The 14657-nt window shown below is 53.1% G+C and overlaps 3 protein-coding genes across 4 annotated transcripts; 1 reads left to right on the forward strand and 2 right to left on the reverse strand.

The window, feature by feature from the left end:
* Positions 1 to 775: 775 nt before the first annotated feature.
* On the reverse strand, positions 776 to 3084 carry Catsperq (catsper channel auxiliary subunit theta). Its single transcript, XM_048454873.3, has 6 exons — positions 3073 to 3084; positions 2176 to 2326; positions 1873 to 1967; positions 1578 to 1773; positions 1319 to 1404; positions 776 to 1082 (listed from the first exon to the last, which is right to left on the reverse strand). The coding sequence occupies exons 1-6, from the start codon at positions 3082 to 3084 to the stop codon at positions 900 to 902; spliced, it is 723 nt and encodes a 240-aa protein (XP_048310830.1). The 3' UTR covers positions 776 to 899.
* A 134-nt stretch (positions 3085 to 3218) lies between these two features.
* Positions 3219 to 6252, reverse strand: Fbxl6 (F-box and leucine rich repeat protein 6). Its single transcript, XM_048454568.2, has 9 exons — positions 5714 to 6252; positions 5301 to 5459; positions 5107 to 5170; positions 4719 to 4850; positions 4531 to 4638; positions 4337 to 4450; positions 4032 to 4263; positions 3710 to 3953; positions 3219 to 3463 (listed from the first exon to the last, which is right to left on the reverse strand). Exons 1-9 carry the CDS (start codon positions 6103 to 6105, stop codon positions 3313 to 3315), a joined length of 1596 nt encoding a protein of 531 aa, XP_048310525.1. The 5' UTR covers positions 6106 to 6252; the 3' UTR covers positions 3219 to 3312.
* Positions 6253 to 6270: 18 nt separating this feature from the next.
* Slc52a2 (solute carrier family 52 member 2) lies at positions 6271 to 8693 on the forward strand. Of its 2 annotated transcripts, none has more exons than XM_085678293.2 (5): positions 6271 to 6582; positions 6696 to 6930; positions 7016 to 7671; positions 7997 to 8120; positions 8225 to 8693. In XM_085678293.2, exons 2-5 carry the CDS (start codon positions 6801 to 6803, stop codon positions 8500 to 8502), a joined length of 1188 nt encoding a protein of 395 aa, XP_085534419.2. In that variant the 5' UTR covers positions 6271 to 6582; positions 6696 to 6800; the 3' UTR covers positions 8503 to 8693. The 2 variants fall into 2 exon arrangements, with proteins under 2 accessions (XP_085534419.2, XP_048310527.1); XM_048454570.3 differs by having other exon boundaries at positions 6273 to 6582; positions 7016 to 7904.
* Positions 8694 to 14657: the final 5964 nt, after the last annotated feature.

Consider the following 14657-nt stretch of genomic DNA (forward strand, 5'->3'; position numbering starts at 1 on the left):
CCCCCCACCCCTGCCCTGAGACAGGGTTTCTCTGTGTAACAGCCCTGGCTGTCCTGGAACTTGCTTTGTAGACCAGGCTGGCTTTGAACTCAGAGATCCGCCTGCCTCTGCCTCGTGAGTGCTGAGATTAAAGACGACCATTAGGCAAGGCTCCATATTTTCATCTTGTGGCTCTACAAATTACATAGCTAGCCTAGTCCTAGGGACACATGTCAACATGTTGACCAGAGCCAGGTGGACAGCGGTCTTCTGCTCCTGTGGCAGCCCCAGGCATCAGGAGGCCTCAGGTGCCAGTATGGGAGCTAGAGTGTTCTGTCAGACAAGGGAGCTCCTACCAGAGACACAAAGCATAGGCCGTGGTGGACCGGACAGCTCGGCCGAGGACTCTGGGAGTCACGTGTGCATAAACACAGTCCTGTATATACCAGAAGGCCCAGGGCATATCATCCAGCTCTGCCCCCATATCACTGCTGGCTGGACTAGAGGCAGGTGCCTACCAGACAGACCAATCATATTCTGACTCCTCGGCTTCATTGGTTAGCCCCAATTCAGTATTGCTAAGAGGGACAGGAAGACCCAGCTTAGTGACGAGTTCAGACAATCAGAAGCCAGGTTACATAGTTTCCCTGTTTCTTCCAACCCAAACTGTGGAATTTACTTTACTCCAGTAGTGGAGAAGATGGGATCCTCAGGCCCTAGAGAGTTGTGCTAGGGGAAGACCCTTAAAGGAAGCCCCCTCAAAAGCAAATAAACAGACAACAGAAAACCACCTGGCTGGAGGTTGGAGCAGCTTTAGTAAGAGGAAGGCTAATGGGTGGGGCTGGCTGGCAGTCCCTCCAGGATGGGGATAAGGGGCAGCATAGGGAAAAGGAGTGTGGAGTGGGGTTCAGGCCCCAGAGTTAAACATCCAGGTCGGCGACACTTGTCTTAGTGTAGACTTGTGTTTTTCGTTGCACAATGCCAGGGCTAAAGGTGGCCCCCAGTGGCCAATGGCGGACAACATGACGGTAGGAGGAGGCCAAGTAGTCAAAGTAGTTGATGTTAAGTTTCCGGGCGATGTGCCGACCCAGGAATTCCATTTGCTATGAATAAGTGAGTGGCAGTCAGTTGTTCGTTCTCCAGATAGGAGAATCCCCACCAGCACGCTCTTTACATACTCCTTCCCTTGCCCCAAGGAGTTACGCTACCCCTGCCCAGAACCCACAGTGATCTTGCCACCCTTAGCAGAGGGGAGGCCTCAACAGAGGAAAAATAGCCCCATTCAAGAACTCTAAGCAGTAGTTAGTATCTTTTGTGGGGAAGGGAGGGCAGGACCCACCTCATAGCGCTCTGACAGCTGCACCAGAACAAGTGGCTCTAGCTTGTGGCCACAAAGAACCAGCTGGAAGAAGCACCTGCCATAGACTGCCAATAGATGAGCAACTGAGCCAGGAACCTAACCTCCCAGAGCCTGGGGGTGGGGTGTAGGATGGTAGGGGCGGGGCCTCCAAGGTGGGCGTGTCCAGATGGACTATTGGCCCCTCCCAGCTCTGAATCCACATCCCTCTCCCTCTACCCTCTCCTATCCCAGGCATCACCGTCAGAGCTGAGGGCCAGGCGCACATAGACCAGATGCATTGGGCCCTGACACACAGTTCGGCCACTGATGGAGAAATGGTACATGCCGCGGGTGTGGTTCAGCACTAGGCGGCGCGGGGGGATTGAGGAAACCATGAGCCACAGGCCTATAGCCATGCCATAGAGAGAAAAGCACCAGGTCTCCTGCTCCCGCACCTGTGGGCACCAAGGATTGACAGGGAGGTGAGCTCTGGCTGGAGCTGCTGTGTGGCCCTCATGCCAAGGGAGAGGAGGGTGAGGTGCAGGCGCTCTGACCGTGCTCAGGACGTCAGAGCAGACCAAGACAAGGCAGACGATGAAGAGCAGCGTCCCCTTCCAGAGCGTGTCCAGGTAATACTCGAGCACAAACACTGAGGATAGCATGGCCCAGCACATGAGGACAGCCTGGAGCTGCCCCAGCTGCTGGACAGTGCCAGGGGGACCCTCCCAGTGGAGGTTCTCCATGCTACTACAGTGTCTGCCCCCCACCAAGTGCACCTGCTTACCTACCCTCACCCACCCAGCTTCAGCCAGCCTCTCCACTTGTGGGAACCTAGCCATGCCCAGTCCCCTGCCCACCATCTGGCTGCTGCTGCTTGAAGGGGTAAAAGCTGTTGCTCCTGAGGCGACTGGCTAAGTGGCGCTCAGTAGAGAAGAGTCCTACGGCCCAGAGCTGGAAGCGTGTGGCAAAGACAGACGTGGGGAGGCCAGTGGTCTGCTCCTTGGGGACCTGGTTAGGTAGAAGTAGTCAGCATACAGCTTGCCCTCTGCCACACCATCCACTGTCTATATACGGGGTTCCCACCCGAGACAATTCCAGGGCTGCAGTTCAGGACGGAGCAGGAGCTGCCAGACAACAGGGGGGCCGGGAAGTAGATAACAATCTAGGCTGAACTGCCTGGGTTCTAGAAGTTCAGGGCAAAGGATTCTAGAAGGGGCTATTCTATTGACCACACCTTTCTAGTGAGCATGCACTCTCTGGCCAGTCTCCATGACCTGGTAGGCCACGTGGCTTCGTCATGGCTGGACAGCCTAAGCCACTGTTGCCAACATTATCAACTCACGGATTCTGGTGGCTGATAAAGGCCTTTGTGCCTCCTTTTCACCATTTATTTATTTATTTGGCTTTTTGAGACAGGGTTTCTCTGTAGCTTTGGAGCCTGTCCTGGAACTAGTTCTTGTAGCCCAGGCTGGCCTCGAACTCACAGAGACCTACCTTTGCCTCCTGAGTGCTGGGATTAAAAGTGTGCACCACCCCCGCCTGGCTCTTTTCACCATTTTATACCTCACTCCCTACCCTATCCCAAGGGTGGAATTCACAGTTCAAGAGTCAAACCCTGCAGTGAGCAGACACAGCAAATCCTTGGGCTAGGAGACCTAAGGGCCATTCCCACATACACAGGCCTAGGATGCTGTAGCTGCTCCATCAGGTATGATCCCTGTTTTCCACCCAACAACTTTCTCTAAGGACCGTACATGTTGGTCCATGCTTGTAAGTCTATCACCCGGGAGGCTGAGAGGTGAACCTGCTGTGAGTGGAAGGTCAGCCTGGGCTACACTGAGTTCCAGGCCAGCCTGGGTTAGCATGAGCAGAATCTCAAATAAAACAACAAGGGACCATACAGAATGCTTAAAAATACTTTATTGTAACAAAAGCTCAAATGTATGCAAGTGTAAAGGGGCGGGACAAAGCTGGTTGGTGTCCAGTTAAGTGGACTAACTGGAGGACAGCGGGCTCGTAAGCAGCTGCTCTAGACACCACTGAACTTCCTCCAGGCCCCGGTAGGCACGCTTCAGTCCCCTGGGGAGGCACCGGCAGGACTCCAGATTGAGATACAGCAGCCCTGGGCAACTGCTAATCACAGAACTGTGGAACAGGCAAACCATGGGAAAGTGAGCTGTTGGCCAGGGAGCCTTGTCTGTCCTCACTCTACACCAGGTCTATGGCCTCGAGCCACCCAGGTCTAAGCCTAGTTCTCCTGATGTCCCCAAGTAGGAGTCTGACCTACACTCATCTTGGTCCCTGAAAAAGTGAAACGAGGGAGGACCCCTCTGGTTCCTCAAGTCAGATAAGCAGTACAAAGTTCACAGAACTAGAGAAAGAGGCACTGACCTGACTGTGCTTGGTGTAACTCGGGTACCCCTGAGATTGAGGGAGCACAAGGCTGGATGTAAGCCCCCAGAGGTGTCAGAGAAAACGGCTAGGGCCTGTTCCAGGTCTTTCTCACTGAAGCCTTGGCCACTGATGTCAAGCTCCCTGAGGCTGTGATACCACTTTTGGGTCAACAGGGGGCTGCCTTTCTTAGCCAGAGTCAGCCCGTCATACATGTATAGGCCCAGGTACAGCTGTTCCAGCTCTGCAAGGAGAGAACTGGGTGTGAACAGCAGGCAGTCAGTGATCCCCCCCACCCCACCTACCAGGCAGGCCAGCTGACCTTGACACGGTAAATCACACAGGCCAGCAGGTGTGATCCTAGCACAGCTGCGAAGATCCAGCAGGCGCAGCTTGGGAGAGCAATGGAGCAAGCGGCCCAGAACCTCGTCGCTCACAAAGCTGCAGGTGGAGCCAGCCAGGCAGAGCTCCTCAAGACTGGGGAAGCCTGGTCCCTGGGGCACTCCTCGTCCACAAGGCTTCGGAAGCCAGAGCAGATTCAGCAGTCGTAGCACCTGGAGTCGGGAGAAGGGGCCAGCTGCAGACAGGTCGGCGAATGGCAAGTGGGGGAAGGTAGGGCATGGGTACCTGTAGCCGGGGGCAGGCTTTCTGCAGAGCCTCTATGGGCAGCTGCAGGGGCGTACTGTTGCAGTTCATGCCAGTGCTGACCTCCAGGACCTGGAGCTGGGGGCAGCAGCTACCCTGTAATGGTGGGGACACACACTAGGTCAAAAGGCCTGGCAGTTCCCACTCAGCTCTGCCCCTGCCTATCACCAACCTACCAGCAGTGCACCCAAGATAGCTGTCGTCTGGGAACTGTAGGTCAGCCACAGCTTCCGCATTCGGGACCCTGCCTCCTCCAAGAAGCTCACCACAGCTGTGGACTCTACCTAGGGATCCAGTACAGGGGTGTGTGTCACCTCACAAGAGCCGAGGCTTTTGCAGGGCCTCTTGGGGGCGCAGGACTCACTATGGAATGGTGTAGATCCAGGCTGTGGAGCTGGTGGCAGGCTTTGGCTAACATGACCAGGGTGTCAGCAGTCACGCTGTGGCAGTCTGAAAGCTTGAGGAAGGTGAGCCGGGGGCAGAACTTGCTAACCAGCTGTGGCAAGAGAGAGGTCATGTGGGGTTGGGGAGGGAGGTCCTGACAAGTCCATCCTGTGGCCCAGCTATGACTCCATTCTGTCCAGGCCCACTTTGGTGCATTTTCCTCTGACAACTTCCTACCTAAGGTGTCAGCAAGACAGAACTGGGCAGGCAGACAAGCAGACATCTCTGTGGGGCAGCACCAGGGCACTCCCCGAGAGTGGGCAACACAGATGTTACAGCTGGTGTTCAGGGCAGGCTCAAGTTCTTACCTCCAACACAGGGCGTACTTGAGACTTCCAATGGATGAGGGTCAACCTCTGGAGCTGAGAGAACCTGGGCGACAGCAAGGCCCACTTGTACTAGATTCCTCATGCTTGCCCCTCTGGCCAGCAACCTCCCTACCCAACACTGACGCAGGGAGGCACTGGTAAAGCAAGGGAATGAGATGACAAGGGACCCTCACCGATTGGGTATGAGCCACTCCAGGGAAGCAAGGAGTTTCTTCTCTGCCTTAAGGTTGCCCTTGGCAGCCCGGCCAACCAGCGGGGGTGACAGGGTCACAGTGTGCCAGAGTGAAGGATGGGAGGTGGCTTCATGCCAACGGCGGCAAACGCGTGCAGCCCTAGGAGAAGAAACAGTTCGCTCAGAGTGTATGGCTTTTCCTGAGTGATGCCTACAATAAAGTGTCTTAGAAGCAGCATATCTGCCCTTGCAACTTGCAGCGCAGCGGTCTCAAAGTCGGGCTTCGGGGACTCCAAGTGGAGACAGGTGCCGGAGCACTCGTGTATACCCGTTGAGATGCTTTGCCCTCTGCCTTGCAGCTCAACCCGCTCAGTGGGCCAGTCCCTACCCCGGCAGGCGCTGTTGTTAGTGTACCTGCCAAGAAACGGCATGGGCCCATGAGCCGCAACCAACAACCCGAAAATATGCACCAGGACTTCTAAGGGAATACGGTCTCCCCAGCCGGAGTCCGGGCCCTGATCGGGCGACGGCTCAGGTCGGGGCTTAACCCTGGGCTTGGCTGCCGCTGTGGGACCGCGAGTCAGAGGTCTCGGAGCGCGGCGAGGGGCGCGCCTGTGCGCGCGAGCGCGGGTAGGTTCTAGGTCCGGCAGCACGAGTAGCATGCTGTCCGCTTGCAACAGGTGGTATCCAGAACCGCGAGGTGCTAGCCTGTCCCACCACCAGTCCTCGGCCGAACGGGCTCGCGCATCGGCCCGCTTGGCGCCTCGAGCTCGACGCCGAACTCTCCCAGATGATACAGGAGCCATAGCTCCTGTACCTCAGCAAAAGCGGAAGGTGGGTGTGTGGGCTGGGAGGAAGAGGCGTGGCCCCGGCCTCGGGCCTTCCACTACTCTTAGCTTCCGGGGGCGGGACTTCCGCTGGGAGTCTAGCGGATTTGAGGGCGTCTCCATCCAGTCCCGGAGCTGGGGTTTGGCTGCGTCCCGAACCAAGTGGCGTGTGCTCCTGGTGCTGGGCGGGCAGCTTCTGCCCCACGCCCCTGAAGCATAGCGCTCGGCGGTGGAGCCCTGGGTACTGACAGCCAGCCACGCCCCTCGCAGACCCGCGCCGGCTGCCTTGGAGTTCGCCGTGGTCCTGATTTGTTTAGCAGTGCTGAGACTTCATTCTCCTCAAGCACCATAGACTACTCCTTTGCTGGTCCTCCTCCCGGGAGCCACGCTTTAGGCCAGCTTCTTGCTCTCCCGCTTGCCAGTCTTGCTTTGTGGGGTCCCGGTGCAGGCTCCTTGGTACGTGCTGCTCCTGGTCTATCTGCCGCCTCCCTCCAGGTACCTTGGTCTTGCCATCTGTTTACCTCAAACCCCGGTTCTGTCCACTCGCTTAAAATTTTGTCTCCCTCCAGCTGGAAGAGGTTTGGCTCCTAGAGTAGCCAGGGAAGCTTCGGACCTACGTGGTGACGAGTGGACTGTGAACCTGCGCTTTGTCCTGGAGGGCCCCCTTTGACCTAATGGCAGCACCTCCGCTGGGCCGACTGGTGCTGACCCATCTGTTCGTGGCCCTCTTCGGCATGGGCTCCTGGGCTGCGGTCAACGGAATCTGGGTAGAGCTGCCTGTAGTGACGAAAGAGCTCCCGGAGGGTGCGTGAAGTGGGTGGAGATGGGCCGCAGGTGCTCTTTGTTCCTTAGCCTGGTGCGCTTACACGGTCTCCTCCCTCCACTGCAGGTTGGAGCCTCCCTTCGTACCTCTCTGTGCTTGTGGCTCTGGGGAACCTGGGTCTGCTGCTGGTGACCCTGTGGAGGCGTTTGGCCCGCGGCAAGGGCGAGCGGATACCTATCCAAGTGGTGCAGGGACTAAGCATAGTGGGCACAGCCCTGCTGGCCCCTCTATGGAATCACGTGGCCCCAGTGGCAGGGCAGTCCCACTCTGTGGCCTTCCTCACGCTGGCTTTTGTGTTATCACTGGCCTGCTGTGCTTCTAATGTCACTTTCCTGCCCTTCCTGAGCCACCTGCCCCCTCCCTTTTTACGCTCTTTCTTCCTGGGCCAGGGTCTGAGTGCCCTGTTGCCTTGTGTGCTAGCGCTGGTGCAGGGGGTGGGCCGCCTTGAGTGCCTGCCCGTGCTGGCCAATGATACCACTGGGCCTCCTATCCAGCAGTCCCCCATCAATTTCCCCGAGCGCTTTTCTGCGACCACTTTCTTCTGGGTTATGACTGCCCTTCTGGGCACTTCTGCTGCTGCCTTCCAAGGTCTCCTGTTACTACTGCCGTCTTCACCCTCTGTCCCCACGGCGGATGCAGGGCTTCAGATAAGAACACCAGGAACAGAGGAGGAAGAGGAAGAGGAAGAAGAGGTCTCACCGTTGCAGGAGCCACCAGGCCAGGTGGCAGACACTGCTCCCAGCCCAGACCCTAAGGCCCATCAGCTGTTCTCTTCCCGCAATGCCAGTCTACTGGGGCTGCTGGCTGTCACCAATGCTCTGACCAACGGTGTGCTGCCGGCTGTACAGAGCTTTTCCTGCCTGCCCTACGGGCGCCTGGCCTACCACTTGGCTGTCGTACTGGGTAGCTCCGCCAACCCCCTTTCCTGTTTTCTGGCCATGGCAGTGCTGTGCAGGTGCCCATGGGCCCCAAGTCCCGGTGGGGAGGAACTTGAGGTCAGCCAGGGCGTGGGACAGCCAATCCTGAATCTCAGCCCATCCTTGGCAGGTCTCGGGCAGGGCTGTATGGTCTGTCTATTCTGGGCATGTTCTTTGGAGCCTACCTGATGACACTGGCAGTCTTAAGTCCCTGTCCTCCTCTGGTGGGCACCTCTGCAGGTGTGGTCCTTGTGGTAAGTAGAATGGAGACATGAAGCAGGAATAGGGCTTGTCTCAGAGCAGGGGAGCTTCACATTTAGCCTGCTGCTGCAGACCTCCCCTCTACCCCCACTTTCAGGTGCTCTCGTGGGTACTGTGTGCAGGCGTGTTCTCATACGTCAAGGTGGCGATCAATTCCCTGCTGCACAGTGGAGGCCGGCCAGCACTGCTTGCAGCTGGTGTGGCTATCCAGGTGGGCTCTCTGCTGGGCGCTATTACCATGTTCCCTCTCACCAGCATCTATCCAGTATTTCAAAGTGTAAAGGACTGTGCGGACCAGTGTGGCCCCTGAACCTGGGACATGTGGGACTTACTTCACCTCACTTGTCTCCCCCTGGAGACCGCCGCAGTGACTGAGTCCTGTGGCCCATGGTGGCCACCCTACTCACAGATGCACTCACGGATATTGTACACTCCGTAAGAGACCTGGCTTTCGAGAAAAGACCAGGATGAGGACCAAAGAGCAGGCCTGGAGCCAGGGGTAGGTTAGGGCCATGGCCTACCACCCTGGGATCTTTGGGGTATTTCAGAATAAAACATAATCTTTATTCGGTGAGTTGTTAATCCCACAGCACAGCTCCCTGTACCAGGTCTACGTCCCTCTGTAGGAGTAGAGGGTGTCTGATCTTGTGGAACTGGAGTTCCAGACTGCTCTAAGCTGCCATGAAGACGCTGGGAATCGAACCCAGGTCCTCTCAGGACCTTTCAGCTTGAGGGCCTTGCTTACCAGTCCTCCCGGCTACCATCTTCCAGTTTTCCTCTCCTGCAGTCAGAGCCCCCAGGTCCTCTGTTCAGGTAGACACGTGTAGCTGTCCTCCCAAACTCCTGGCAGATGGCTGGTTATCTTCAGAATAGGGTCATTTCTGGGCGGGGTGGTTCAGGCTCTCACACAAAGGGCTGGAACCTCAGGTAGAACTGGAAAGATCCTTTGGACCAGGAGGATTTCGAGGCCATGCCAGGACAAGGGCCTGACTTTCTGCCTTCTTTACATATTATGGCAGACAGAGAGAGGCCTGTCGGGAGGCAGGACACCAAGTGTGTCCCAGTGCGACTAGAGTGGTGGGAAGCCTCAGTCTCACAGGAGTTCAAGGGGGATGGCGATTCCCACCCACCTTTACTGTCTGGTCCTTCCAGGTGATCCTTCTGAACAGAAGCCTTTTGTCCTTGCCTTGGCCCCCTGGCTTTGTTGTCTTCCCCTGAGCCCCCATACCTTGTCAGGACCCCTTGAAAAGGGAGACCTCCCTGTTTCCTGTGACTCAGATAAGCAGGGATGGCTTGGCGGGGTGGGCAGGTACTGAGGGCCTGCAGGGGTGAGGGCGCTATGCGGGGGTGAATCTGAAGGACTCTTGAGCCAGTGACCCTCTTCCCCTTTTGTACTCTGCCCTTGTACCTGGTCAGCACCCATGCTTGGGGCCCGCCCTCTGTCCACCTGAGGCTAGAGACTGGTAGGGCTACTTCCCAGGTCCTTTTTTGGGTTTCCTCAGGCCAGTAATCAAACGGCCTCAGCCCTGAGTTCCCATGTGTATCATCTATGTAAGGCATGCTAGCCCAAGGGCCACAGGGCAGCATGGTCCTTCAGATATGTGTGGTCTCCTAGAGAGAAGGGGGCGGGTGCCCCAGATCCTAGCCAGCCTGAGCCAGAAGTGGGCGGTTTGAGGAAACCACTGCTCTCTGAAGTTCTAGTACCTTCCTGTCCTACCCCAGAAAGCTGGGCAAGGGTCAAAATAACACAGGGTAGAAAACAAGTCCAGGATAGAGGCAAGGCTGTTTGCCAACTCGCTGGGTATTTATGAGGGGACAGGACAGCCCAGCATTCAAGTCTCCAAGACTTGTGTCAGAGGGCAAACCCTTGAGTACTGAGCCACACTACACTGTGTGCCACCACAATGAATGTCCCCTCGGCCTTTAGAAGTCAGAAAAGGGCCATTTACAGGTAGCTTCTTTTCCCGGGTGTGAGATAGCCCGTGACGCAGGGGTGAGTCTTGATGAGATAAGGCTTGTCCTGGGACTGAAAGACGACCACTCATGTCTTGACCTCCCTGGGTTCTCAGCAGTCCACTGGGTCCCCAGTAGCTGTGGGTTCTGGTGTAGCTGCGGATGTGACAGCCTTTCGTTTTTACCCAACCTGATTTGGGGACACAGAACAATCCTTTAAGGGCCACTACACTTGAATTCAGAGATTTCCCCAACTTCTGTGACGCTGGAGGACAGCAAGGGAGTGGAGTATCAGCAGTTCAAGAACTAGCCGCTGGGGAGGATCCACCCCATCTTACCTCCGAGGGGACCACAGGGCTACCTTGCCTTTGCTCAAATGCTCACAGCTTCCGTGATTCCAAATCCAGTAGTGTCCAGTATTCCTCTCCCTTCATTTTCTTTCCCCTCTACCACTGCTTCTACCACTCCCTCCCTCCCTTTTTTCCTTTCTTTTCCTTCCTTCCTTCCTTCCTTCCTCCCTCCCTCTCTCCCTCCCTCTCTTCTTCTTTCCCTTCCTTCTTTCCTTCTGATAAGATTTCAAGTATCCCAGGCTGGCTTCGGATTCGCTATGTAGCCGAGGATACTTCTGCCCTGAGCCCTACAAATGAGCACTGTCTTGCCAGTTTACCCAGTCCTGGGAATTGAATTTGGAGCAATGCGGATGTTAGACAAGCCGTCTATGAACTGTGTTACATCCTTAGCCCCTTGTGTATATTTTTCTCAGTAATTCTTTCTTACCTTTTTTGATTTTAACTCCAGAAGCAGGACTGGGGTGTAGTTCAATGGTTGGGTACTTGTCTAGAATGTGCAAGACTCTGAGTTTGGCCCCCAGGACTGCAAAACAAAAACATAACTATTTTCTGTATGATAATGGTTGTTGGAGAGAGAATGGGGAATGCTTAATGGGTCCAAAGTTTGCTTTGAAAGATGGAAGAGTCATTGGGGTTGGATGGTGGTGGTTACACAACATTTTGAATGGCTTTTAAGCCACTGACCTATATTTTGAAAGTGGCTAATTCTCAGCTTTTGGGAGGCAGAGGCAGGTAGGTCTCTGTCAGTTCAAGGCCAACCTGGTCTACACAGTGAGCTCCAGAATACCCAGGGCTATGTAGAGAGACCCTGTCTCAAAAATAAAACAAAAACAAAAAGTGGTTAAGATAGTAAAGTTTTTGTTTTAAGACCACCTTCTATAGCTGAGCCTGGTTTCCTTGTTCTTTTGTTTGTTTGTTGAGATAGGGAGAGTCTCACTATGTAGACCAGGCTGGCTTGGGACTCAGAGATCTACCTGTCTCTGCTATTGGAGTGCTGGGATCAAAGGTGTGCGTCACCAGACTTTGCAAAAAGAATTATCTTTTAGTGCCATCAAATATTTACAGAAGAAAAAAACCATAGATGGGATTTTCTTCAAAGTAGCCCGGCAGCCAGATGTGGGACATGCCTGGTGTAAGATAGGTCTCAGCTGTTAGAACGAAATGGACACATTCAAGATCTTACGCTATTTGGCCTAATTTTGTGTATGTTTAAAATACCATGTAATAAAAGCATGTGTTACACAGAAAAATATGATAGTGCAAAACAGTAACTGTTGGTTTAGCATAAAGGTGTTATTTCTATGATAGTTATAAATATTTATAATTATTTTTTATATCGTGTGTGGTGCCTACAGAAGCATGAGTCATCTCTGGTAGCTGTGACAGTCATGATAGAGGAGAAGGATGAGATGAAGAAATATAAGAGCAAAGTTTCTGTATATTTTTGAATTAATATTAATAGAAATTATGCTTTGTTAGGCATGGTGGCACACTGCTTGAACCGCATCTACACAGTGAGTTCCAAGCTGACCAGGAACACTCAGTAACATCTGACAAAATGTATGAACATGGACATTTAATTTAATCCAGAGAGAAAATTACCAACAAAATAACTTTAAAATGAAGAAGAAAGTAACAAAAGAATTGAAATGGGCTTAGTATGGTGGCTGTCTTTAATTCCAGCACTTGGGAGCTAGAGGCAGTCAGATGTCTGAGTTCAAGGCCAGCCTTGTCTACAGAATGAGTTCCCAGTACAGCTGGGGTTACATAGAGGGAAAAAAGTTGAAAAGGTACAGTTGATCCAGATGTGGTGGCACATTCCTATAAGCCCGCTGCTCAGTAGGGCTGAGGCAGCAGGATTGTCATGAGTTGGAGGCCAACCTGAGCTATAGATGAAATCTTCACTCAAACAACAAATAATCTAAAGGCACAGGTGAAAAACATTAATGCTGAGCAGTTGTGGCACACGCCTTTAATCCCAGCACTCGGGAGGCAGAGGCAGGCAGATCTCTGAATTCGAGGTCAGCCTGGTTTACAAGAGCTAGTTCCAGAACAGGATCCAAAGCTACAGAAAAACCCTGTCTCAAAAAAAAAGAAAGAAAAAAGAGAAAACAACACAAGACAGTAATGGGAGAACAGGAACAAAAGAAGTAAGGGACATGACAAGAGCAGGCCTCTCCCTGTCGGCAGCTGTAGTGTGAGTGGACCCTGTGATTTGCCTAGACCTAAGGTGTGCCTTCCCCCCCCCCCCCCCCCCCCCCCCCCCCCCCCCCCCGGCGCGCGCGCTATCTCCAGGATAGGCTGGCAGGCCATGGGACACACCTCAGCAAGTTTAGATTGGGATTGTATTCCTGGAAAAACCAGCACAAAAGAACAAATCAGGTTGACCCTGTCTTGAAGTCCACACCCATGCCCTTGGGTGTGTCTTACTTTTATCCTGTGTGCTTGACCTTTATGCTTAGGTTTATATCTTAAAATATTAATTAAACCTGATTCTACTTAAAACAACAGTACAACAAGACAAGACAGGGTGCTGGGGAGAGAATGGGGATGCTTAATGGTTCCAAAGTTTGCTTTGAAAGATTAAAGAGTCATCCAAGTAGTGCTGACGGACACCCTTAATACACTCAAGAGCCAGAGGTAGGCGGATCTCTGTGAGTTCAAGGTCAGCCTGGTCTACAAGAGCAAGTTTCAGGACAGCCAAGGCTGTTACACAGAGAAACTCTGTCTCGAAAAAATAAGAGAAAGATGAAAGAGTCAGTGGGGTTGGATGGTGGTGGTTACACAACATTTTGAATGGCTTTTAAGCTACTGACCTATACTTTGAAAGTAGTTAATTCTCAGCTTTTGGGAGGCAGAAGCAGGTAGGTCTCTGTCAGTTCAAGGCCAGCCTGGTCTACACAGTGAGCTCCATTATACCCAGGGCTACGTAGAGAGACCCTGTCTCAAAAATAAAACAAAAACGAAAAGTGGTTAAGATAGTAAAGTTTTTGTTTTAAGACCACCTCCTATAGCTGAGCCTGGTTTCCTTGTTCTTTTGTTTGTTTATTGAAATAGGGAGAGTCTCACTATGTAGACCAGGCTGGCTTGGGACTCAGAGATCTGCTGGGATCAAAGGTGTGTGTCACCAGACTTTGCAAAAAGAATTATCTTTTAGTGCCATCAAATACTTACAGAAAAAAGAACACCATAGATGGGATTTTCTTCAAAGTAGCCCGGCAGCAGGATGTGGGACATGTTTCACCCCTCATCAGGGGACCAACGGTGGAGACCAGTACAGAAAGCCACCACCAATGAAAGTGCAAAGTGTGGGCCAAGCAGTGGTGGTGCAGGCCTCTCACCCCAGGACTCAGAGGCAGAGGCAGAAGGACGTCCCTGAGGTCAAGGCCAACCTGGTCTACAGAGAGTGCCAGGAAAGGCTCCAAAGTTACACAGAGAAACCCCCATCTCGGAAGAAAAAAATGTGGAGCTCAGTTCCTACTAATAATCTACATCACCACTCCCGCACCTAAGGCTGAGGAGACATTGCAGATGGTTGTGAGCCACCACCCACCACGTGGTTCTGGGAACTGAACCTGGGTCATCTGTGAGAGCAGCAAATGCTCTTAATGGCTGAGCTGCCTATCCAGCCCCATGGGAATCCTTCTTAAAAAGGCAGAATGGTGTTAAAAGTCAGCATAAGGATACCATATGGGTTAGCTGTTTCATTCTCAAACCATGGGACTGAGAGTTCAGAATAAAACCACTGTTACATTTATAGTTGAACAACATTAATTTTTAATTGCTGGGCTGGTGGCCAACGGAACACCTTTAATCCTAGCCCTGTTTGGGGGAGGCCTGGTCTACAGCATGAATTCCAGGACAGCCCAGGCTACACAGAAAAACCATGTCTCAAAAAAAAAAAAAAAAAGGAGGGGCTGGAGAAATGGCTCAGAGGTTAAGAGCATTGCCTGATCTTCCAAAGGTCCTGAGTTCAATTCCCAGCAACCACATGGTGGCTCACAACCATCTGTAATGAGGTCTGGTGCCCTCTTCTGGCCAGCAGGCATACACACAGACAGAATATTGTATACATAATAAATAAGTAAAAATATTTTTTTAAAAAAAAGGAAAATGGGTCTTACTGTGTAGCACAGGAAGGCCTTAAACTGGCTTCCTGCCTCTTCCTCCCTCTGCCTCCCAAGTGCTGGCGTAACTGGTATATGCCCAGCTCTCTTAACTAAGCTT

The sequence above is a fragment of the Myodes glareolus genome, chromosome 19, assembly GCF_982192425.1.
Source record: "Myodes glareolus chromosome 19, mMyoGla1.1, whole genome shotgun sequence".
Taxonomy (NCBI): Eukaryota; Metazoa; Chordata; class Mammalia; order Rodentia; family Cricetidae; genus Myodes; species Myodes glareolus.

Bases quoted from the DNA above. Each gene is read 5' to 3' on its own strand.
- Catsperq (XM_048454873.3), bottom strand. The intron at 1,968-2,175 runs GTGGGCAGGGGA...TGCTATCCTCAG, and splicing joins CAAGCAGCAGCAGCCAGATG to TGTTTGTGCTCGAGTATTAC. The intron at 1,083-1,318 runs GTGGGTCCTGCC...ACTTATTCATAG, and splicing joins AGCTGTCAGAGCGCTATGAG to CAAATGGAATTCCTGGGTCG.
- Fbxl6 (XM_048454568.2), bottom strand. From the start codon at position 6,105: ATGGCTCCTGTATCATCTGGGAGAGTTCGGCGTCGAGCTCGAGGCGCC. The intron at 5,460-5,713 runs GTACACTAACAA...TTCTTCTCCTAG, and splicing joins CCCATGCCGTTTCTTGGCAG to GGCTGCACGCGTTTGCCGCC. The intron at 3,954-4,031 runs GTCAGCTGGCCT...CTCTCCTTGCAG, and splicing joins GTGTGATTTACCGTGTCAAG to AGCTGGAACAGCTGTACCTG.
- Slc52a2 (XM_048454570.3), top strand. From the start codon at position 6,801: ATGGCAGCACCTCCGCTGGGCCGACTGGTGCTGACCCATCTGTTCGTG. The intron at 6,931-7,015 runs GTGCGTGAAGTG...CCTCCACTGCAG, and splicing joins GACGAAAGAGCTCCCGGAGG to GTTGGAGCCTCCCTTCGTAC. The intron at 8,121-8,224 runs GTAAGTAGAATG...CCCCACTTTCAG, and splicing joins CTGCAGGTGTGGTCCTTGTG to GTGCTCTCGTGGGTACTGTG.